Source organism: Macaca thibetana, chromosome 19, assembly GCF_024542745.1.
Source record: "Macaca thibetana thibetana isolate TM-01 chromosome 19, ASM2454274v1, whole genome shotgun sequence".
Lineage (NCBI taxonomy): Eukaryota > Metazoa > Chordata > Mammalia > Primates > Cercopithecidae > Macaca > Macaca thibetana.
The window spans coordinates 8,902,269-8,926,482 of NC_065596.1; the positions used below are offsets into that span (position 1 = coordinate 8,902,269).

At 50.4% G+C, this 24,214-nt stretch overlaps 1 protein-coding gene across 2 annotated transcripts; it reads right to left on the reverse strand.

Annotated features, from left to right (window-relative positions):
• Positions 1-3,842: 3,842 nt before the first annotated feature.
• Positions 3,843-19,991, reverse strand: LOC126942268 (cytochrome P450 4F3-like). 2 transcript variants are annotated; one of them, XM_050769659.1, is made up of 12 exons: positions 19,794-19,991; positions 12,883-13,027; positions 11,099-11,152; positions 10,880-11,007; positions 8,933-9,054; positions 7,922-8,192; positions 7,518-7,584; positions 7,197-7,326; positions 5,102-5,235; positions 4,940-5,004; positions 4,378-4,460; positions 3,843-4,020 (listed from the first exon to the last, which is right to left on the reverse strand). In XM_050769659.1, exons 1-12 carry the CDS (start codon positions 19,989-19,991, stop codon positions 3,843-3,845), a joined length of 1,575 nt encoding a protein of 524 aa, XP_050625616.1. The 2 variants fall into 2 exon arrangements, with proteins under 2 accessions (XP_050625616.1, XP_050625617.1); XM_050769660.1 differs by having other exon boundaries at positions 12,883-13,021; positions 19,788-19,991.
• Between the last annotated feature and the right edge of the window lie 4,223 nt (positions 19,992-24,214).

Sequence of the window (24,214 nt, forward strand, 5' to 3'; positions counted from 1 at the left end):
CAGCAGCAGAGGCTACAGAAGATAGAATATTGCTGAACAGCGAGTGTTGCTGTCTGATTCTTGCTTTGGAAGCTTCGTCTCAGGGGTGTATCCTGCCCTGTGAGGTGTGGGGTGTCGGTCTGCACCTAGTGGGGGATGTCTCCCAGTTAGGCTACTCAGGGGTCAGGGACCCACTTGAGCAGACAGTCTGTCTGTTCTCAGATCTCAACCTCCTTGTTGGGAGATCCACTGCTCTCTTCAAAGCTGTCAGACAGGGTTCTTTGCATCTGCAGAGGTTTCTGCTGCTTTTTGTTTAGCTGTGCCCTGTTCCCCAGAGGTGGAGTCTACAGAGACAGGCAGGCCTCCTTGAGCTGTTGTGGGCTCCACCCAGTTCGAGCTTCCCAGCGGCTTTGTTTACCTACTTAAGCCTCAGCAATGGCGGGCACCCCTCCCCCAGCCTCGCTGCTGCCTTGCAGTTAGATGGCAGACTGCTGTGCTAGCAATGAAGGAGGCTCCGTGGGCATGGGACCCTCCCGGCCAGGTGTGGGATATAATCTCCTGGTGTGCCCTTTGCTAAGACCCTTGGTAAGGTGCAGTATTGGGGTGGGAGCTAAGACCCTTGGTAAGGTGCAGTATTGGGGTGGGAGTTACCCGATCTTCCAGGTGTTGTGTGTCTCAATTCCCCTGGCTGGGAAAAGGGATTCCCTTCCCCCTTGCACTTCAGCTCTCGCTGGTCAGGCTGCAGCAGCTGACCAGCACTGATTGTCCGGCACTCCCTGGTGAGATGAACCCAGTACCTTAGTTGAAAATGCAGAAATCACCCGTCTTCTGTGTCGCTCGCGCTGGGAGCTGGAGACTGGAGCTGTTCCTATTCAGCCATCTTTCTCCGCCCTCCTTGTTTTGTTTTAAAATGATTCCAACTACCTACTTTTTTTTTTTTGAGATGGAGTCTCACTCTGTTGCCCATGCTGGAGTGCAGTGGCATAATCTCAGCTTACTCTAAACTCCACCTCCCAGGTTCAAGCAATTCTACTGCCTCAGCCTCCCAAGTAGCTGGAACAACAGGCATGCGCCACCATGCCCAACTAATTTTCACAATTTTAGTAGAGATGGGGTTTCCGTATGTTGACCAGGCTAGTCCCAAACTCCTGACATGAAGTGATCCACCCATCTTGGCCTCCTAAAGTGCTGGGATTACAGGCGTGAGCCACTGCGCCCGGCCTTGATGTGCAGTACTCTGCTTCACATTTTGATGTGGGCTGGTGTGGTGTGGAAATCTATAAACTCAATGGCAATTATCACTTCTACTGCATCCCAGAGTGGAGTAATCACTGGATCATGAAAATTTAACATCCCGTGTTGGACTTGTTGCTTCCATTAACAGCAAGTGAAGTTATTTGAACTAAATTCCAGCATTTTTAAAAAGCTGGATGCAGCCGGGCGTGGTGGCTTATGCATGTAGTCCCAATAATTTGGGAGGCCGAAGCGGGTGGATCACTTCAAGTCAGGAGTTCGAGACTAGCCTGGCCAACATGGCGAAACCCTGTCTCTACTAAAAATACAAAAATTAGCCACGCGTGATTGCAGGAGCCTATAATCCCAGCTACTCAGGAGGCTGAGGCAGGAGAATCGCTTGAATCCAGGAGGTGGAGGTTACAGTGAACCGAGATCACGCCACTGCACTCCAGCCTAGGCAAAAGAGTGAGACTCTGTCTCAAAACAAAACAAAACAAAACAAAACTGGATGCTTCTTCAATTCTTCACATGAATAAGGGACATGAAAAGACAGTGAAACAATAGCAAAGACATGGAATCAACCCAAATGCCTATCAGTGATAGATTGTTAAACAAAATGTGGTACATATACACCATGGAGTATTACGCAGTCATAAAAAGGAGCGAGACCACGTCCTTTGCAGGGACATGGATGGAGCTAGAAACCATTATCCTCAGAAAACTAACGCAGGAACAGAAAACCAAACACCGCATGTTCTCACTCATAAGTGAGAGCTCAACAATGAGAACACATGGGCACAGGAAGGGAAACAACACACACTGGGGCCTGTGGTGGGGGCAGGAGGAGGGAGAGCATCAGAATAAATAGCTAATGGATGTGGGGTTGAATACCTAGGTGATGGGTAGGTATCACCATGCAGCAAATCACATCGCTGCAATCACATTGCAGCAAATCACCATGGCACACATTTACCTACGTAACAAACCTGCACGTCCTGCACATGTATCCCAGAACTTAAAATAAAATAAATTTTAAAAAAAAAGAAAAGACAGTGAAAAATCACAAAACAGGATTCAAATAAAAACAGAAACCTAGAGATAAAACGAGCATAAACTATACCTTCTCTCTGAAGGCATTTCTCAAATCAGGAAAATTTGAAACTCTGTTTCAACGGTTTTGTGATTGCAGGAAAAAAAAAAAAAAGGAGGGAAAATGATAAAAAGCCCCTCCTTGCCTATGTGGAGCCCTCAAAGGGCTACATCTCTCAGGGTGAGAAAAAAATAAAGCAAAACAGCATGTAAGTGTGATTTCAGCTTATATTTAAATTACTTGAGTGACCTTGGTCACCACAAGCCTAGAGCGTCATTGAACATGAACCTCAACCAGCTGTCATCCAAAGACTGCTCCCTAGAGAAAGCTGCCATCTTGTGGCTGGGCGCAGTGGCTCACGTCTGTTAATCCCAGCACTTTAACAGGCCAAGGCAGGTGGATCACTCGAGGTCAGGAGTTCGAGGCCAGTCTGGCCAACATGGCGAAATCCCGTCTCTCAAAAATACAAAAAAATATCCGGGTGTGGTGGTGGGCGCCTGTAGTCCCAGCTACTCGGGAGGCTGAGGCAGGAAAATGACGTGAACCCGGGAGGCAGAACTCGCAGTGAGCTGAGATCATACCACTGCACTCCAGCGAGGGTGACAGAGTGAGACTCCATCTCCAAAAAAAAATAAAATAAAAATACAAAAATTAGCCGGGGGTGGTGGCAGTCACCTGTAATCCCAGCTACTTGGGAGGCTGAGGCAGGAGAATCGCTTGAACCCAGGAGCGGAGGCTGCAGTGAACCGAGATCGTGCCACTGCACTCCAACCTGGGCGACAGAGCAAGACTCTGTCTAAAAAAGAGAGAGAGAGAGAGAGAGAGAGAGAGAGAGAGAGAGAAGGCTGCCTTCTTTAAATCCTACGAATATTATTTCAAATATGCAAATATGGCAGCCAATACCAGGCAAAGATGACCAAAACACTGACCCCATGACAAAAATGACAGTCATTGTAATCGATACAGATACTTTCAATGATCAGACACACTGTAAACCAACCAGGCTTATTATTGTTTAATAAGGACAGTCATTTAAGAACAATGAAAACAGTGAAGAACCCTAAGGTGAGCAGAAAAACAATAACTGGATTAGGAGATGAGAATTGAGATCGCCAAGTGCGGATGTAGCACCGCTCTGGTTTTCCTCAGTGACTCAGAGCCTCAAACCTGCCCCATAGGTGCCTCCTCAACCCTGGTCCCTCTCCTGCTCAAACACCCACCATGGCTCCCTATCGCCCACAGGATACAGTCCCGACCTGGGCTCGGGGAGAACCAGCCCTCAGCACGGGTCACTGCGCTCACCCAGAGAGGCTTGGGTCAGAGACCAAGCCTTGGGTTAAGTGTCTTTTGGCTCAGAGACACTTGGGTTAAGTGTCTCTTGGCTCAGAGACACTCCGCCCCCTCCCAGCCAGGCCCTGGATCCCTGCAGTCCTCCAGCGCCCCCTGCTGGCTGGCTGTGGGACTCAGGCACAGATTGAGTCCCGGGAATCTGCAGAGGCCCGAGGGTGCGGGGGCTCTGAGACCTGAGAGTGGTGGGTCACTGCGGGTTCGCGCTCAGGCGCTCCATCCGTAGCCAAAGTCCGTCCTCCGCGCGCAGGATCACCTCCGACTTCCTGCGGGGCTCCGCGAGGTCCGGCAGGATGCGGAAGCGCAGCAGCGTGAGCGCCAGGACAACCTTCATCTCAGCCATGGCGAATGTCTGGCCGATGCAGTTCCTGGGGGAGGAGGTGGGGACTCTGACGGTGCCCAGGACACCCATCCCGGCCCCATCGCGCCGGGAACCTAGCCTGGGACTCCCAACCCCACCCAGATCCGGTTGAGGGGCAGAGAGAGGGACCCCGTGCCTGGGACCCCCATGTGGGCTTGCATATCCCCCGAGCTTGGCCTAGACTCCGGCCCCCAACACAGACCAGCAGACATAGGAGTGAGGAAGTCTGAGAACACACACTCCCTTTTCCTGGGATCTTATTCAAACCCTAGACTCCCTGAAACACGTGGCCCCACAAGTCAGACCTTGTCTCCACCTGTGGCACCCTCACCCCATGCCCACCTCAGAATCCCCTGAGCCTCACCTGGGCCCTGCCGAGAAGGGAATAAAAGCCAGAGGTGATCTCTTCTGGAGATTTTCTGGGTCGAAGCGAAAGGGGTCATAGACCTGGGGAGTGGGCGAGTTAGAGCTGTTGGGTGGGGGCCTCTCAGGACACCCAGCCACCCCCATATAAGACAGATGTGAAGCCGGGCGCGGTGACTCACGCCTGTAATCCCAGCACTTTGGGAGGCTGAGGGGCGAATCTCATGAGGTTGGGAGTTCGAGATGAACCTAACCAACATGGAGAAACCCCGTCTCTGCTAGAAATACAAAATTAGCTGGGCTTGGTGGCGGGCGCCTGCAATCCCAGCTACTCAGGAGGCTGAGGCAGGAGAATCGCTTGAACCCGGGAGGCGGAGGTTGCAGTGAGCCGAGATCTCTCCATTGCACTCCAGCCTGGGCGACAAGAGCGAAACTTCCTCTCAAAAAAAAAAACAAAACAAAACACAGATGTGGGTGGAGTAGAGAGGGAGTATCTGCTTCCCCCGGACAAGATCTCTCCCCCGACCAAGCCCCAGGGATGGAGAAGGGGGAAGGGGTAGCACCTCAGGGTCCGGCCAGACTGAAGGGTTGTGATGGATCCCAAAGATGCTGACGGTGCAAGTGTTTCCTGTTGGGGAGGAGGTGCAGTCAGGACAAGGATCCCCACCACACGATGGGACCTCCACCCTGCCCAAACCCCTCCCCGCCTGCCCAACTGCGGGCACCTTTGGGGATGACCCGGCCATCCGGGAGTACCACGTCCTGGGTGCAGCAGCGCTGGATCCTGGAGACTGGGGAATGCAGCCGCAGGCTCTCCTTCAGACACATGGTCAGGAAGGGCAACTGCACCAGGTCATCCCTAAGGAAACATCCAACGATTATCCAGGGAGCAAACACAGCCCTCCTGCTGCCCAGAGAGACCCTCGCACCAACTTGTAACCGCCCGGTGGATTCACCTTGCTTGCTGCCTAGAAAGAGCCGATTTATCAAGACGGGGTCTTTTCGCGAAAGGGCTATATTCAATTTTGTTTCAGACTCAAACCATGAACTGAATCCCTTCCCAAAGTTAGTTCAGCCTATGCCCAGGAATGAATAAGGACAGCTTAACGGTTAGAAGGAAGATGGAGTCGACTAGTTCTGATCTCTTTCACTGTCATAATTTCCTCAGTTATAATTTTTGCAAAGGCGGTTCCAACCTCCCTCCGACCCTAAATCCAATAACAAAACGAATTCCAGAAGAATCAAGGATTTAAGCACGAGAAAACCAAAGTCACAAAAGTATTAGAAGAAAACTTGATATAGTACTTTCAGAAGCATTTCTAAGCAAAAACAACACATAGAGGGTCTCCTTAAAAGTGTTAACCTATTTGCATTTAAAAATGTTAACCTATTTGTATTTAAAAATGTTTAAAATTATATAATGGGGCCGGGTGCCGTGACTTACGCCTGTAATTCTAGCACTTTGGAAGGCTGAGGCGGGTTGATTACTTGAGGCCAAGAGTTCAAGACCACCCTGGCCAACATAGCAAAACTCCATCTCTATTAACAATGAAAAAATTAGCCAGGTGTTGTGGCATGGGCCTGTAATCCCAGCTACTCAAGAGGCTGAGGCACAAGAATCACCTGAACCTGGGAGGTGGAGGCTACAGGGAGCGGAGACTATGCCAGGCACTCCAGCCTGGGTGACACAGCAAGACCCTGTCTCAAATTTATAATATAATATAATATAATATAATATATAATATAAACTAATATGCTAAAAAAGATGAGGGGAAAATCACCATAAAGATTATGAAATTGTTTTAATAAGATCCCCTCCATACTCTAGAATGAGATGGCTTAATATTATGAAGGTGTCCTTTCTTTCTAAATTAATCAACATATTCAAAGCAATACAATAAAAATCTAGCTTTTTATTTTGTAGGAACTTAACCATCTTGTTCTAATTGGAAGAATTAAAGTTCATCAAAACCTAGGTCAATTTAAGAATAAAAGATCCACCAGTCATGGCGGTGCGTGCCTGTGGTCCCAGCTACTGAGGAGACTGACGTGTCAGGATCCCTTGCGCCCAGGAGTTCAAGGCTGCAGTGAGCTGTGATCACACCAATGCACTCCAGCCTGGGCTATAGAGTGAGATCCCATCTCTCAATGAAAAAAAGATAAAATTAAAATGAAAGATTGAAGAAGATAAATCCAATCTACTATGTATTATGATCTATTACAAAGGTATAGCATAAAAATGAAATAAAATACTTTCCAAAAGATAAAGCGGCTGGGTGTGGTGGCACATGCTTGTAATCCCAGCACTTTGGGAGGCCGAGGTGGGCTAGCCACAAGGTTAGGACTTCGAGACCAGCCTGGCCAACATAGTGAAACCCCGTCTCTATTAAAAATACAAAAATTAGCTGGGCATATTGGCGGACGCCTGTAATCCCAGCTGCACAGAAGGCTGAGGCAGTAGAGTATCATGAACCCGGGAGGCAGAGGTTACAGTCAGCGGAGATCATGCCACTGCACTCCAGCCTGGAAGACAGAGTGAGACTCCATCTCAAAAAAAAAAAAAGAAAAAGAAAGAAAGACAGAAAATAAAAAAGAATGATTTTAATTGTAATACATAGTAAAGGCAAAAATCCCAGAACTTCTCCCTTGCTCCAGGCTGAGTACCAGGCCCTGAGTACCAGGCCCTGTTTCTGAGCTCTGCACCTATTCCCACTAGGCAGTAATAGCACAAGCACCAATAAGACCCTCTCCCTTTCCCACCTGAATAACTAAACCAATGAGAGGGACTCAGAAACAGGACATGAGAACCTGCACACTCACCATTCAATCTCTTTAGGATCACGGTTCTTCAGGAGCTCTTGCACCTCCTGTCGGCAGTGCTCCTGATATTTCGGGTGCCTCGCGAGGTTGTACAGGACCCAGGAGAGACCACTGGCCGTAGTGTCATGGCCTGAGGGGCAGCCAGGTAAGCTTGGGTCTCTGGGCTGCTTCAGCACCAAAGGGTGGACAGCGCCCATGCATTGAGGCCCTCAGGAGGAAGTGGGGAAGGAAGATGGGATGGGGTGATCCAGGGTCCACCCACCACATCCCTGGAATGGAGACACTCTTACCCCTAGTGACATCACACCCTGGGACCCTCACCCCCAAACATGAAGGTGTCAGCCTCTGCTCTTATGTCTTCATCTGACAACTCCTTTCCATTTTCATCCTGGAGACAAGACAAGACCTCTAAATCACACCAGCCATGAAGGCACCTCAGTCTAACCTAAAACAGTTCATGAAGATCCATATTCCAGGCAAGATTCCTCCCTTATCATCACTAGACCTGCCTAGCAGGACTCTTTCCTTGTATCTTGCCTCCTGTTTGTTCCTCCTAGGAAGTCTTCTCCAGAGTCACCTCTAAAATGTATCTTACTTGTCCCTCCTTTCCTCAAGCACCTTCCATGGCTCCCCAGTGCCCTCTGGATCAAGTCCAAGTTCATGGATCTGACATTTCACATCAAGGTCCATTCTACTTCTGAAATTCAGATCCCAGAGAAGCCCACCTTGGCCAGCAAGAGCACATCAATGAAGTCCAAAGTCTTGGACTTAGCCTTGGCCTGCAGTAAGTCATCAACACCCTGGCTAGTGAGGGTGCGGCGCCGCTCCTGGATGATGGCATCTGTGAAGTTGTGCACTATGTCACAGGCCCTGCGGAAGCGTCGCCCATTGGGAGTGAGGAAGTACAAGAAGTCCGCCTGCAGGAACATGTGCTGGTTCCGTTTCACGATGAGGGCACTGAGCTCCAAGATGGCATCAATATATTCGCTGGGTTTCCTGCAGGGCCAGGCCAGGGAGACGAAGCAGCTTCTAAACACATATGAAAGCTTGGGAGCACCTTCTAGCCAGAATCCCAGGACCACATTCCAGGCAGAAAAGGGTGCCCTGCAAGCACACTTCACTCTCTACCTCCTACTCTCTGTGAGCTGCCTCCTGCCCCGGATCCCCAGGGCACAGCTTGGCCATCATGGGCATCTCCCCACCCTCTTACGAAACATCTGCCCCTCCCTATTCCTCCTTGGTTTCTCTCAAATCTGCCCCATTTTTTCCACCAACCTCTGGCCTCTTCCTCTCCACGGTCTCCTTGCTTCCTGTGTCTACATAACAGTCGATCATCCACAGAGTCAAACATCCAAGCTCAGCACTGACTGTGACCCTTATCTTCTTAAACGCCTCCCATGACTCCCTGGGAGCCTTGGATAAAGTTCATACCCCTTTGCATGACTTTTCAATATCCTTAAATTGTAGCTACTGCTGACCCCTGCAATCTCATTTCCAAGGTGTCCCCTTGATGGCTATTGCACGTGCTTCTGCTCATCCTAGCCTCCTTGCCATTACCCAAACAGTTCTACCTACCTGGAGAACTGATCTTTCTTGTCCCCTTCCCTGTACTTCCATGCTCAATTCTGACTCATTTTCTCCAAGAAGGCACTTCCAGATGCCCTGATCAGTCCTCTCTCCCCAACCTACTCCCATGGGTCCGTGGCCAAGATCTCAGGTCCTAGGGAAGAACTCACTCCTGACAATGGCTGTCAAAGCTGAAGGCGCATTTCTGCAGAATGTCCAAGGTCATCAGGCTGATGTGCTCAAACATGTCCAGACGGGCACTGCCCTCCAAGGCCAGGCGTTGCCATTTCACCTGGACCGAGAAGGGGACAGAGCCAGAACTGAGCCCTGGCTCCCCTGAGTCCCTTCCCATCCCCAACCTCCAGAATGGACTCCCTCAGAACCAACTTCTGCTCCTCTTCCCCAGGTACCCATCCCCAAGGAGGACCAAGCTTGTGAGGGACAGAAGCTGTTACTATTAGGACATGAAGGTCCAAGTCTGGGGGTCAGGTGACCTGGGTCCAAGTTCCAGCTCTGCTCCTTGCCTATGCACCCTTAGTCAACCCACTGTTCTCTTTAGGTCCCTCTGTCAAATCTTCAGTAAGAGTTAAGATGATCTGCTTTGGGTTGGGCACAGCGGCTCACACCTCTAATCCCAACACTTTGGAAGGTGAGACAGGCAGATCATGAGGTCAGGAGATCGAAACCATCCTGGCCAACATGGTGAAATCCCATCTCAACTAAAAAATACAAAAACTAGCTGGGTGTGATGGCAGGCACCTGTAATCCCAGCTACTCAGGAGGCTGACGCAAGGGAATCACTTGAACCCAGGAAGCGGAGGTTGCAGTGAGCCGAGATGATGCCACTGCACTCCAGCCTGATGCAGAGTAAGACTCCATCTCAAAAAAAAAATGATCTGCTTTGGTGCCAGATAACCAGGTTAGAACCCCTTCTCCACCACTTTTAGCTCACTTCCTAACTGTAAACTTAGGCAAGCTCCCTAATCTCTCTGACTGACAGTTTCTTCATCCATAATGTGGCAATTATGAGCATCTCTACCTCATAGGGTTGTGAATATTAAATTAGACAACATAGATCATGGAATTGGCGTATAGTTTCTGGTATACAGTAAGTGCTCAATAAATGTTAGCTATCATTATCATCCTCATCATTAGCACAGAGGCAAGTGATTGCAGAAATGTCCACAATTTTTTGCCCCTCACGCTTGGCGATGAGACTTGGCACCTCCTTCCATTTGCAGGTAGAACCTGAGTCTCCATTTCTTGAATTTGAGCTGGTCTTGAAACTGGGTTTCGCCAGGAGAATGTGGTAAAAATGCTAGTGTGCTACTTCTGAACTAGCATCAGGAGGTACTAAAATGTTTCTGCTCACTCTCTTGAAACTCAGACTCCACTGCGGTAGTGAACCTAGGCTAGCCTCCTGGAAAATAAGGGGCAAATGGAAGTGTCTGCTTGGAACACCGAGGCCAGTGAGTTTTAAAGTGGTTTCTTATGCAGAAACAACTATATGAATTTTTTCTCTTAAATGTGGTCTCACTCTGTCACCCAGGCAGGAGTGCAGTGGCACAATCTCGGTTCACTGCAACCTTTGCCTCCTAGATTCAAGCCATTCTCCTGCCTCCACCTCCCAAGTAGCTGGGATTACAGGCATGCGCCACCATACCTGGCTAATTTTTTTTTTTTTTTTTTTTTTGTATTTTTAGTAGAGATGGGGTTTCACCACGTTGGCCAGGCTGGCCTCAATCTCCTGGACTCAAGTAACCCACCCATCTCGGCCTCAAAAGTGCTGGGATTACAGGCGTGAGCCACCGCGCCCTGCCATTATCCAAATTTCATCATAACTGCCTTTAGTTTGCAAGGCTTCTGTGAGGGTGACTAGTAATTAATGCCTTCTGAACACCTACTATGTGCCAAGAACGTCACTTCGGTACGTGATCTTGACCACCTTTTCAGTAGAAATTATTATTCCCATTTTACACATGAAGAAACCAAGGCCTGGGGAGGAAAAGCTATGGCACCAAAGCCACCCAACAGAGCCAGCATTTCAGACCAGATCTGCCTGGGGTCGCTTCTCCTTTCCCAAGACCCCAGAGGGGACCCGGCTTTGTGGCACTCACGTGCATGATGTTCGCGCTGTCATTGAAAATCTTCACATAGGGCTTCAGGATTTTGAAGTGGAAGGCGGGTGTCAGCAGGTGGCGGTGCCATCTCCACTTGTCACCGGCACTAATCAGGAGCCCGTCCCCTAGTAGAGGCAGCCAAGGGCAATGGGCAAGGACAGCACCTTCCCCTGGCCCCAGAAGGTTGTCCCCATCCCCACTCTTCTAGTTACTCACCCAGCCAGAACTTCAGGGGACTATAGGAAATCGTATCCTTGGGAGCAACAGCAACTGACATGAATAAGGAACATCAGGGGTTATGGAGAGGGGCAGGGGAGGGACTTTGAGTGTAGGGGGAGGCTCCTAGCCAGGGATTTGCACTTCCACCCTCCAGGTCCAGTAAAGCAGGAACAGGGTCAAGAGCAAAGGAAGGAGGGAAGACAGAGGAGGAGAGTGGGGACCAGACCAGGCTGCAGTGGTGCAGTACAATAATGACACAGCCCAACATGGCACAGCACACCCCACCATGCCTTGGCATGGCTCCTACTGATCCAACATGTTCTGCAATACCTGAGCATGGCTCAACGCTCTACAAAATGCCTTTACAGGGACCTAGGACACCCTGGCCGGGCACGGGGGATCACGCCTGTAATCCTAGCACTTTGGGAGGCTGAGGCGGCGAATTGCCTGAGCTCAGGAGCTCAAAACCAGCCTGGGCAACACAGTGAAATCCCATCTCTACTAAAAAGTACAAAAACATTAGCTGGGCGGGGTGACAGGTGCTTATAGTCCCAGCTACTCGGGAGGCTGAGGCAGGAGAATCGCTTGATGTGGGGAGGCAGAGGTTGCAGTGAGCCAAGATCATTCTACTACACTCCAGCCTGGAAGATAGAGCGAGACGCCATCTCCATAAAAAAAAAAAATCTTAGGACGAGGACATCCTGTCTGCCCGGTACTCTGACATTTTCTGACACGGACCTGAGATATGTGGCATAGCCTGAGATGCGTTGACATGTTCTGACACGGACACAATATACATGATCTGTCCTGATGTGACATGCTCAGACATGGACGTGGGAGAGTCTAAAATGACTTCCACGTGCACTACAGATGGGCCCCAGATAGGATTTAAATCTGGTCCTATTAGCGTCCCATGTGTAACCTAGGCTTGATTTAGCCTTCCTCAGTATCCTGCCACACTCCACACTAAGCATTAATGAGTGAGGCCCTGTCTCAAAAAAATTTTAAAAAAGAACTAAGAGAGAGGCCTCGATATGCTATGTGACCTTGAGAAGTCATTGCGCCTCTCTGCACCTCAGTTTTCTTACTCAGAAAATGCCTATCTCACAGGGAGGCTGGTGAATGGATGTCTGGTGAATGGTGGTATCTGCCTGTCCAGCATCCATCCTCCTCATGCCTTCCCCACTCTCAATCCAAGTCGTTGAGAGGACTCTCATCCCCTGCTCCAGGGCTGAGCATATGACCCTAAACCTATGCAATCAAGCTGCAGTGACTGGATAAGAAATTGGTCCTGGCACCCAGGCCAGGTCAATTGAGGGGAATCCTGGAAATTTTCCTGGAATTACATGGAATTTTCCATGGGGGTTGAGCTTCTGGGACTTATCTGTAACAGCATGAGAGTGAAACCATCTGTGAAACCATCACAGAGGGATACAGAGCTAAGAGATGAAGACTAGCATTATGAAGGCCTGGATCCAGCCATGCCTGAAGACCACCCTTCCTGGACTTCACTTTTACTTCCTGACTTTTACTTTACAGTCAATGCATTCTCTTTCTTTGCTTAGACCACACAGGGTTGAGTTTTCTTCACTCACAACTAAAAGAAGCCTCAGCAGCCAGAGCACCAGGGACCTGCCCAGAGTCACCCAGCAGGTTAGTGCAGAGCCATGGTCTCTTTTGGATGCACCCATTTTTCTGCTCAGCATGGCCTGTCCAAGGGTCGGAAGGGCTGGGAGCAGAAGCAGGGAAGAGGCAGCAGCATAGCCTCCTGAGAAAGATACCTGAAGCCTGGAGCACAGGGGCAGCGAACGTTGGGTGGACAAGATGCAGGGCAGGGTGGAAAGGTCCAAGCCACCAGAGTTGGACATCGTGGAAGTGGTGGCCCAGATCCTCTATCAGCCTCATGTCCTCCTCATTGCCCTGCATCTGGGGATAGACAAGGCTGACAACAGGCCTGCAGGGGGCCTCAGATGCTACCACTGCCCATTGCACCCCCCTACCCACCACACAACCCCAAACTACTCAGCCCTTTGACCTGAGATATTGGTCTCTGCCTGTCTCTTCCTATGTCTGTGTCTATGTGCTTCTCTGTTCCCTCACTCTCTTCCTCTCTCTGTGTCTTTCTCTAGATAGATATGTAGATGATGGATGGATGCATGGATGGATGGATGGATGGATGGATGGATGGATGGATGGATGGATGGATGGATAGATAGATAGATAGATAGATAGATAGATAGATAGATAGATAGATAATAGGATACATGGATGGATGCACAGATAGGAGGGATGGATGGATGGATAGGTAAGTAGGAAGGTAGGTATGTAGGTAGATAGGTAGGTAGGTACTAGGTAGGTATATAAGTAGGTAGGTAGATAACAGGAGAGATGGATGGATAGATGTATGGATGCACAGATAGGATAGATTAATGGAAAGGTAGTAGGTAGGTAGGTAGGTAGGTAGATAATAGGATAGACAGATAGATGAGAGAAAGAGAAAGGTAAGTGACCAATCCATACATGATAAATAGGATACATGGATAGAGAGATAAGAGGGACAGGTATAGATGAGAGAGATGTATGAGTGATGGCTACGTAGATGACAGATATGGTCAATGACAGATATAGATATGTGCGTGTATGTGTTTCTTTTACTTTCTGTTTATGTGTCCCTTTTTCTGTGTCTTTCTCTCCCTCTCCTCTCTCTCTCCTTCACTCTGTCTCTCACTGTTTCTCTCTCTGTCTCTGTGTGTGCATCTTTTTCCCTATCTCTGTTTCTCCCAAGTCCAACTCTCCATCTCTCTCTCTCCCTGTCTCTCCCCACCAACACTTGACCATTCACCCCACTTGCTGTTTATCCCAAATTCATAATCGCAGTCCATTGAACTTTCTCCCCTGTCCCCCAGTCCCAGCACAGCCTCCTGCCCCTAGCTCTAGGTGGGTACCCCCAGCTTTGCAGCAAGCTAGCAGGGGGCACATGTAGACACAGCCCTTCTCCCAAACCTGGCTGCACCACCCCAGACCAGGCTCCACGTCCCACCCCAAGGATAGCCCTGAATTTCAGTTCATGAGAGAATGTTCTGTCTCATACTCCCATCACTCCCACACCTGTGCCCAGGCTGGAGCCAGCTGGGAAAGACTGAAGGAGATACCCAGAAAGATCCAGAAGGAAGTGGAAGAAAATAGGTAGAAACCAGCCAGGGAACAAGAGCAGAAGTAGCAGGTGAGTGGGAGAGGAGGGACTGGAGAATCAAAAGACACTGTCTTAGTATGGGCTCTCTAGAAGCAAAACCTGAATTGCAGATACTTCTGCAAGGGGTGCTATAGAAAGGAGCTTTTAAAAAAAGGCGGGGTGGGGGGAGAAACCAGGTGGGGCAAGGGAAGGAGGCAGGCAGCTGATAATTCCCCTCTCCTGTTCACACACCCTCCATGGCTCCCCGTTGTCCTCAGAATCAATCTCCTCCTCTCCCTCTTTCCTCTGCCTCTCACGCTGATTGCTCTGGTGGCACCAAGCTCTATCTTGCTGCTCAAAAGCCAGGTGCTTGCTCTCTCACCTCAAAGTCTTTGAGTGGGCCCAACCTCCACACAAAACTATCTTTCTCTTTCTCTTCTTTGCTTAAAAAATTCCTACTCATCGTTCCAGACCCACTTCCAAAAACCCCTCCTCCAGGAAGCCTGCCTGCCTGCCCCAATGCCAGAAAATCTGATTCCCCTCAAGGGTCCCACAGTCCATCTCTCCTTCAAGCCAGCCCTGATCACAGAGGATGTGGAGTGTCTCAGTCTACTTCTGTGGCCACAAGATTGGGGGTGCCTCCAAGGTAGAAACTCACCTGAGTCTCTCCAAGGATCCCAAGAATGGAGGTTGGCAAATAAGTAAAAGTAATAAAAGATGACCAAGGGCATCCAGAGCCACAGGACCTTGGGTCCTACAGGATTAACACGCAAGCTGGGCAAGAAAGGGCCCTCAGGCTTTGGACACTGCCTCCCGGGTTCAAGCGATTCTCCTGCCTCAGCCTCCAGAGTATCTGAGATTATAGGCACCCATCAGCACACTTGATTAATCTTCGTATTTTTAATAGAGACAGGGTTTCACCATGTGGGCCAGGCTGGTTTCGAACTCCTGACCTCAGGTGATCCACCTGCCTCGGCCTCCCAAAATGCTGGGATTACAGGCATGAGCCACTGCACCGGCCATCTCATCTTTTTACTTAAACTCCAATGACAAATTTTAAAACCTGAGATCTCATTCTATAAAATTTGTGCCATGTTTTCATGTAGCTTGATTCTTCCATCAGTCTTCACAAGCATAATTATTAATGTTTTCATATCCTGCCAAGTCATTCCACAAATCATTATTCAGGGTAGATGGTGTCCATTCTACATTCAGGTGATAGAGCAGGGAATAGGGCGGGTGAAATCACTTTTGCTCTCAGGGAACTTGCAGTGGTTCATATGGCTTTACCATAATTAGTTCACTAGTTTTGAAACCATGTTTACTCTTTATCACTAGCATAACAAATGCAATGGAAGTCTCATGTAATTACGTTACATATACCTGATTATCAACTGCATATAGCACCCTCCAAATAAGTTATTTGTATAGTTTGATGTTTTTGATGTATACTGCAAAATTACTTTGAAGAAGAATTTTATAAATATCCACACGCCTATCTGCTTTGTATGAAGGTGCAGCATTACACGCTGAAAGCCTTCTATGTTTTTTTTTAAAGCCTTTATCAATGTAATAGTCAAGAAGTAACATCTCGGCTGGGTGCCGTGGCTCACACCTCTAATCCCAGCACTTTGGGAGGCTGAGGCAGGCGGATCACCTGAGGTCAGGAGTTCGAGACCAGCCTGGCCAACATGGTGAAACCCCATCTCTACTAAAAACACACACAAAAAAGTTTTTTTAATTAGCTGGGTGTAGTGGTACGGGCCTGTAATCCCAATTACTCTGGAGGCTGAGGCAGGAGAATCACTTAAACCCAGGAGGCAGAGGTTGCAGCGAGCCGAGATCATGCCACTACACTCCAGCCTTGGTGACAGAGCAAAACTCCGTCTCGGAAAAATATATATATACACATACAAAATTAGCCGGGCATGGTGGTACATGCCTTTAGTCCCAGCTACTAGGGAGACTGAGGCAGGAGGATCGTTTGAACCCAGGAGGTGGAGGTTGCAGTGAGCCGAGATAACAACACTGCACTCCAGCCTAGGTGACACAATGAGACCCTGTCTCAAAAAAAAAAAAAAATCTGAAATTGTCTTTATTGATTATGAGATTGCACAGATTTTCTTAAATTCGTCAATAATCTCTGTCTCTATTTATTCAAACTGCCTACGCAAAACTTTTGCCTGTTAGCCAATTGATAGTATCTCTAATGGATTTGTAAGTGTAATTTGTGTGCTTTTGTCTGTAATTTTTATAAACGGTTTCCTTTTAAAAACAGAAAGAGGCCGGGCGCGGTGCCTCAAGCCTGTAATCCCAGTACTTTGGGAGGCCAAGATGGGCGGAACACGAAGGTAAGGAGATCGAGACCATCCTGGCTAACACGGTGAAACCCCGTCTCTACTAAAAAATACAAAAAACTATCCAGGCGAGGTGGCAGACACCTGTAGTCCAAGCTACTTGGGAGGCTGAGGCAGGAGAATGGCATAAACCTGGGAGGCGGAGCTTGCAGTGAGCTGAGATCCGGCCACTGCACTCCAGCCTGGGCGACAGAGCAAGACTCTGTCTCAAAAAAAAGAAAAGAAAAGAGAAAAGAAGGAAAGGAAAGGAAAAGAAAGGGAGGGGAGGAGAGGGGAGGGGAGGGGAAGGGAAGGGAGGGGAGGGAAGGGAAGGGAAGGGGAGGGAAGGGAAGGGAAAGGAAAGGAAAAAGGGCAAAGGGGAAAGGAAAAGAAAAGAAAAGTCTGGCCAAGGCTGAGGAGAGAGTGGATGAAAGGACTGGGTGTGGTAACAGGGAGACCACGAAGGAGCCCGTGGGAGGCATCCAGGAGAGAGGTGGCAGGGAATGGAGCCAGGGGAGGCAGGAGGACTCAGAACTGACGGAGGAGAGATTGTGCCAGGCAGCAGCAGCAGACGTGCTGAGGGACAGGATGTGCAGATGAGAGAAAGAGAACATCAGGAGACCCCAAAGGGTGGAGTCTGGGAAACTGAAGGACTAGACCAAGATGGGGAACAGTGTAGGGAGGGGGGCCATGAGTTCAGATTCAAACTAGTTGGAATTGAAGTGTTCCTGAGACCAGCCCCTCCCCAAGAGGAGAGAAGCAATGACCTCCAGCTCACGAGAGATGTAAACTTAGAGCTCACTTCTGGAGGGAACTGATGGTCAACTTGGAAGCTGGAGCCCTGGATAAGGAGGTGACCCCAGGAGACAGGGAAGAGGGAGGAATGACTAGGACCATGGGGGATCTCCCAGTAGTGAGGAGCCAACAGCAGAGACACGGGGACACACGAAGGTCAGAGGACACCAGGGAAGGGCAATGTCCTGGAACCAAGAAAAAAGGAGGTTCTCAGAAGGACCCAGTGGTCACAAATTCAGAAAGCTGCTGGCAGGTAGATGCATTGGGGCGGGGAGGTGTCCATGGGATATGGCGACTAGGGGATCACGGTCACCTCAAGAGAGCAGGATGGGGTGGAGAGCAGGTGAGGGGTGATCAGAGAAACAAAGGGAGTGAGTGGAGGCCACTCTTTGTCCTTGAGTGGAGAGCAGAGCAAGCAGGCTGAAGGTCTGGGTGCAGAATGAGGTGCACAGGAGGTGGGTGGGAGGCAATTTACATATCACCCATCTGACCTGCTTTGTGACCTTCTCTAATATTGTTGTAGAGAAGAGATAAGAGAACATGGGTGGCCAGATGCCATGGCTCATCCCTGTAATCCCAGCACTTTAGGAGGCTGAGGCAGGTGGATTGCTTGAGCCCAGGAGTTCAAGACCAGCCTGGGCAACGGAGTGAGACCCTGGCTCTATAAAAAATGAAAAATAAAGAGAGAACATGGGCGATTGAGTTCATCCAAGGCAAAGGTCTTCCAAATGTCCAGGAAGGAAAGCCCCATAGGCAAGAAACCAGTCCATGAGCAAATAATAGGAAGTAAGCCAAGGAAGGACTGCAAGAAGCTGCTGGACTGAGGGGTAGAGAGAACCGGAAGTCCCAACAGGATGTAAGATGAGAAGCAGTGGGCCAGGTGCGGTGGTTCATGCCAGCACTTTGGGAGGTCAAGGTAGGCAGACTACTTGAGGTCAAGAGTTTGAGACCAGCCTGGCCAACATGGTGAAACCTCATCTCTACTAAAAATACAACAATTAGCCAGACATAATGGTGGGTGCCTATAATCTCAGCTACTTGGGAGGCTGAGGCAGGAGAATCACGTGAACCTGGGAGGCAGAGATTGCAGTGAACCGAGATCACGTCACTATGCTCCAGCCTGGGTGGCACAGTGAGACTCCGTCTCAAAAAAAAAAAAAACAAAAAAAAACAGATAAGAGATAGTGAAGAGAAGCTGGAAGGAGAGAGGGGATTGTGGTCAGAGAAGGCACCACTTGAATCAATGGCATTGGAGTTGGCGCCCTTATGGGTACTTGAATCAATGGCATTGGAGTTGGTGCCCTTATGGGTAATGACCAATCCAAGGCACGACTCTGGCAGCAGGGGGCCAGTACAGCGTGGAGGAAAGTCCTCTAGGGAGGAGGCTAGGATGAGGGCTGTTAGGGCAGAGGCCAGAATGATCCCTTCTGAAAGGAAAAGTAGTCAACTTTTATCCAAACCGAGCCATGGGGCCCACTGACATATCTTAGGGGTCGGGGGAAACATACGAAAAAAAAAGTGCCTGAGTCAAGACAGGGAGGAAGAAATCAGCCACATCTCTCCACTGGCCCAGCTGTGCCCTGTGGGTGGAGTCAGTGGAAATAGCAAATCCTAAGGGGAGGCAGCAGCCCAGAGAGCAGTAGACATCAGCCTGAGGCCCACAGAGATGGGCCAGGCAGAGGGTGGACTCTGGACTGTTCCCCTTGGGAGGCCTCAAGTCTAGTGATAAGGACTGTGGACTGAGCTAAGTGCAGTGGCTCATGCCTGCAATCCCAGCACTTTGGGAGGCCGAGATGGGAGGACTCCTTGAGACCAGGAGTTTGAGACCACTCTGGGCAACATAGTGAGATGCTGTCTCTACAAAAAAATCAAAAAAACTAGCAGGTCTGTTGGTGCACAGCTGTAGTCCCAGCTACTGGGGAGGCTGAGATGGGAGGATAGGTTGAGCCCAGGAGGTCAAGGCTGCAGTGAGATATGAATGCACCATGGCACTCCAGCCTGGGTGACAGAGCGAGACCCGGCCTCAAAAAAAAAAAAACCAAAGATTATGGCCAGCCAGGGTGTACCTGCTCTGTGCAGTCCACCCTAGAAGCCCCAAGTAGAACAAGGATGCATTAACATGGGGAAGAGAGGCAGGAACTTGAGCCAAAGCAGGCTTAGGGTGGGGAAGAGAGAGAAAGAAAAAGGCCTGGGGCCGTGGGGTGGACAGAGAGGAGGAATGAATCTGGTTGGGTCAGTGAGGGAAGAGGGGCTTCCCTCGGCCTCCCTCACTCCTCTGATGTCCCAGACCCAAACCCACCCTCAATATCCAGCTCCCTGAGCCCCATTCCTGCCCCTCTACAAGTCCATCCACCCTGAGACCCCAGACCCGTCCTGCTGCCACACTCACTATGCTCAGGTGACCCCAAAACCAGTTCCGTTTGGGAGGCTGCTGGAAACACCGGAGGCGGCGGCAGTTGTCATAGAAGGCGTAGGTCCAGGCCAGGACTCGGGCCAGGAGCCAGGAGGCCCCGACCAGCAGTAGGAGCAGCCACGGGGACGCTGCCACCGACCCGAGGCCCAGCCAGGACAGGCTCAGCGTCAGCATCCTGCAGGGCAGACGGGATGGAGGATGAAGTCCTGAGGCCCAGAAAAGAGCCCGGAGAGCTTCGGGGAGATTGGACAGGGGCCGGGACGGGAGGTGCCGGAGGCAGGGAGAGCTCAGAGATGAGAAAACAAGGGCTGAAAGCAGAGAGGGAGACCCAGCAACAGCCAGGAGAAGAGGTGGAAAGAGAAGACAGTAAAGAAGAGAGAGGGGAGAGAGAAAGAGAGAAGCAGGCTGCCAGGGGCTTGGTTTCAGTTACCAGGAACCCATCAGCCCCACCAGGACCAGCTCCCTGGAGCCACCCCAGCCATGGGCAGTGCCACTCCCTCTCCCAGACCAGGACCCTCCAGCCCCGACAGTTCCAGCCTAGCACCTTCTGTCGGGAGCAGCTTGTCCCACACAACTTCCTCTTCCCTCCTCCTGGGGCTTCTTTGTACTTGGCCCCTCACCTAGGCAAGGCTGGGCTGGGATGGCCAGTCAGGGGTAGCCAATCCCCGTAGGCCATAGGCCTGGCTGCCTCCTCCCTGCCTGGACAGCCGGCCAAAACCTGCAGGCGGTCCCAGCTGGGTGCAAAGAAGAACCAAGTCAGTAGCACAGTTCAGAGTGGGAACGGGATCTTCAGGGATCAGTATCTCCTGCTTGAACCTGGGGCCTAGGAGACTCTGGGACCCCACGTTTACAGCTACCCCTGCCCTGCCAAGGCCACATAAATCATGAGGTTGGGAATTCAGGTGTCAGGCAAGGAGGACCAGGCAGGCCAATCTGGCACCCAAACATCTCCCACACATGGGCTGGGAGGACGCCATGCACCATTTTTCGGTGCAGAATTAGGAGACTTCGAGAAGGGAGTCTCTGGCGTCTGACTGCACAACCCGGCAGAAGTTCAAGTCCTGCCTCCAGCCAGCCCAGGGCTGGGTTGACACATGACGGCTAGGAGCAGGAACAAAGAACAAAGAATCCAGCCTCGCTGAGGATTACCCAGGTCAGATTCTGGGGATAAAGAGAACTGGAAGAGGAAACCAGGAAACTGTGGTCGGTTTTGTTTGTTTTAATGCAAAGCAGAATTATTTGCATGCACAGCAATGAGGATTAGGAAGCTAGATAAAAAGAAAAGAAGCCTTCAGCAGCAAGTGGAACTCATCAAGACTCTTTTTTTTGTTTTTTTCTTTTTTGACACGTAGTCTCGCTGTGTCACCCAGGCTGGAGTGCAGTGGCGTGATCTCGGCTCACTGCAAGCTCCGCCTCCCGGGTTCACACCATTCTCCTGCCTCAGCCTCCAGAGTAGCTGGGACTACAGGCGCCCACCACCACGCCTGGCTAATTTTTTTGTATTTTTAGTAGAGACGGGGTTTCACCGTGTTAGCCAGGATGGTGAACTCCTGACCTCAGGCGATCCACCCGCCTCGGCCTCCCAAAGTTTTAGGATTACAGGTGTCAGCCACCGCGCCTGGCCAAGACCTTTAAGGAGCTGACTCTAGGATCTTACTCAGCGTAGAAGGTGGGGTGGGAGGCATGGGGGGCAAGAGTGAGAGGGGCCGTGAGCTGACGGGGTCAGGCATGGGAGAGCAGAGCCAAGGGACTCTGGGTGGAGTCCTCGTTGCATCCTGTCGTTGCTCTGACTGTGGGCAGTGCTGGGTCTCCTGGACTCAGTCTTCCTATCTGGGAAATGGGACATTGGCCTTAAAGGGGGCACATCTTGTCCAGATACTGTCCTCAAATCCCCAGTTGGGTGTTCTCAGTCCTCAGCCACTAAGATGAGGGTGAGTGGGGGTTTTTCATTTTTTTGGTGTTTGTTTTGTTTTGTTTTGTTTTGTTTTTGAGACAGAGTCTAGCTCTGTTGCCCAGGCTGGAGTGAGGTTGCGTGAACTCGGCTCACTGCAACCTCCACCGCCACGTTCAAGCTATTCTTCTGCCTCAGCCTCCCGAGTAGCTGGGATTACAGGCGCCCACCACCACACCCAACTAATTTTTGTGTTTTTAGTAGAGACGGGGTTTCGCCATTTTGGTCAGCTGGTCTTGAACTCCTGACCTCAGGCGATCCATCCACCTCGTCCTCCCAAAGTGCTGGGATTACAGGCGTGAGTCACCCCGCCCGGCCAAGATTCTTAAGTAGCTAACTCTGGGATCACTATAATGGGAAGAATTATTCAGCGTAGAAGGTGGGGTGGGAGGCATGGGGGGCAAGAGTGAGAGGGGTGGGAGGCATCGGGGGCAAGAGTGGGAGGCATGGGGGGCAAGAAGTGGGTGGACGGAGGGCAGACATGGGAAGACAGAGCCAAGGGACTCTGGGTGGATTCCTCGTTCTGCCCCGTCCTTGCTCTGACTGTGGGCAGTGCTGGGTCTCCGGGACTGGGTCTTCCTATCTGGGAAATGGCATATTGGCCTTAAAGTGGGCACATCTTGTTCAAATACTGTCCTGAAATCCTGTATTGGGTGTTCTTCGCCCTCAGGCACTAAGATAAGGGTGACAGGGTTTTTGGGGTTTTTTGGTGTTTGGGGTTTTTTAAAGGTTTTTTGTTTGTTTTTGAGGTGGAGGCTCGCTCTGTCGCCAAGGCTAGAGTGCAGTGGCGCAATCTCAGCTCACTGCAAGCTCCGCCTCCAGGTTCAAGCTATTCTTCTGCCTCAGCCTCCCAAGTAGCTGGGATTACTGGCACCTGCCATCATGCCTGGCTAATTTTTGTGTTTTTAGTAGAGACAGGGTTTCACCATATTTACCAGGCTGGTCTCCAACTCCTGACTTCATGATCTGCCCGCCTCGGCCTCCCACAGTGCTGGGATTACAGGTGTGGGTCCTCAAGCCCAGTCCCAAGATGGGAGTAAGTCTGAAGGATGGAGCTGCTGAATGAGAAAATCAGGATAGGTATTCCTCCTGTGATTGATCAGATTTTGGGGAGATGCCCAAAATCTCCTTCCCCAACTAAGGGCTACCTACATACCATGTAGCCCTGCCTGATCCAGTTCAGATCCTACAGCACATTGGAGGGCCCTGGAGCTGCCAGCAAGCTGAGATGCACAGATTCTGCTCCTTCTCTACTGGGGTGGCTCCACCTGGTTCACCCCACAGATGAGCCAGGGGCAAGGCCAGGGCCCCTTGGAGTAGGTGGGAGGCAACAGGGTAGGTGCCCAGCTAGGTCTGGGGAGACGAGGGAGGGGGGAGATTAAAAACAGAGAGGTGCCGAACCTTGCTGCAGCCACACAATGAAGTAATTAAACATTACCGTGGGTGAAAATGAATCCTGGCACGTAGTAGGTGCTCATTTAAAATTTAGGGAAGAAAGGGACTTTTCTAGCCATGAGCTATAAGAAGTGGATATTCAAGATGTGGTCCTCGGACCAGCAGCGTCTTGAAAATGCAGAATATCAGATTCTAACCCAGATCGCTTAAAGGTAATAGTTGCAAAGTCTTTGTCATTGTCTTCAGCAAGAGGAAGAGCTTAATTTCTTTCACCTTGAATCTGGACTGGCCTGGGATTCAGAACAGAAGTGGCATGTCACCACCTCCACCATGCACTACTGGTTGCTTAACCAATAGTGCCTGTGTGACAGTGAGACCTCATCTCTGCAAAAAAAAATAATAATAATAATACAAAAAAATTAGCCAGGTGTGGTGGCACATGCCTGTGGTCCCAGCTACTTGGGAGGCTGAGGCCCCAAGCTACTCGAGTCGCTTAACCAATAGTGCGTGGTGGAGACAGTGACATGCCACTTCTCTTATAGGAAATTAGCAGAATCAGACAAGCTAGACAGTGACTGAGGGGGCTGTTCTGGACTCGGTGATCAAGCAGGGACGTCCCAAGAGGAGACTTTTGAGCAGGAACCTGAATGACATAAAGGAGTGGGCTCTGCATAAGGGCCCTTCCCGGAAGTTGTGCCAGGTGGGTAAAGCACGAGGTGGGACATACATGTTCATTCTTGCTTCCATCCTCAAATGCACATACTTAAATGGGTGTTGCAGTGGAGTTGTTTTGTGGATATAATTACAACCTGTGGACTTCTTTTTTGGAGACAAGTTCTCTCTCTGTTGCCCAGGCTGGAGTGCAGTGGCGCAATCGTAGCTCACTGCAACCTCGACCTCCTGGGCTCAAGCGATCCTCCCACCTCAGCCTCCCAAGTAGCTGGAAGGCTGCAGGCACGTGCCACCATGCCCAACTAATTTTTGTATTATTTGTAGAGATGGGATCTCCCTATGTTGTCCAGGCTGGTCTCAAACTCCTGGGCTCAAGAGA

Coding starts and splice junctions, on each gene's coding strand:
- LOC126942268 (XM_050769659.1), bottom strand. CDS start 19,991: ATGCTGACGCTGAGCCTGTCCTGGCTGGGCCTCGGGTCGGTGGCAGCG. Junction 5,236..7,196: donor GATCCTAAAGAGATTGAATG/GTGAGTGTGCAG, acceptor ATGTTTCCTTAG/GGATGACCTGGTGCAGTTGC. Junction 5,005..5,101: donor TGGCCGGGTCATCCCCAAAG/GTGCCCGCAGTT, acceptor CCTCCCCAACAG/GAAACACTTGCACCGTCAGC.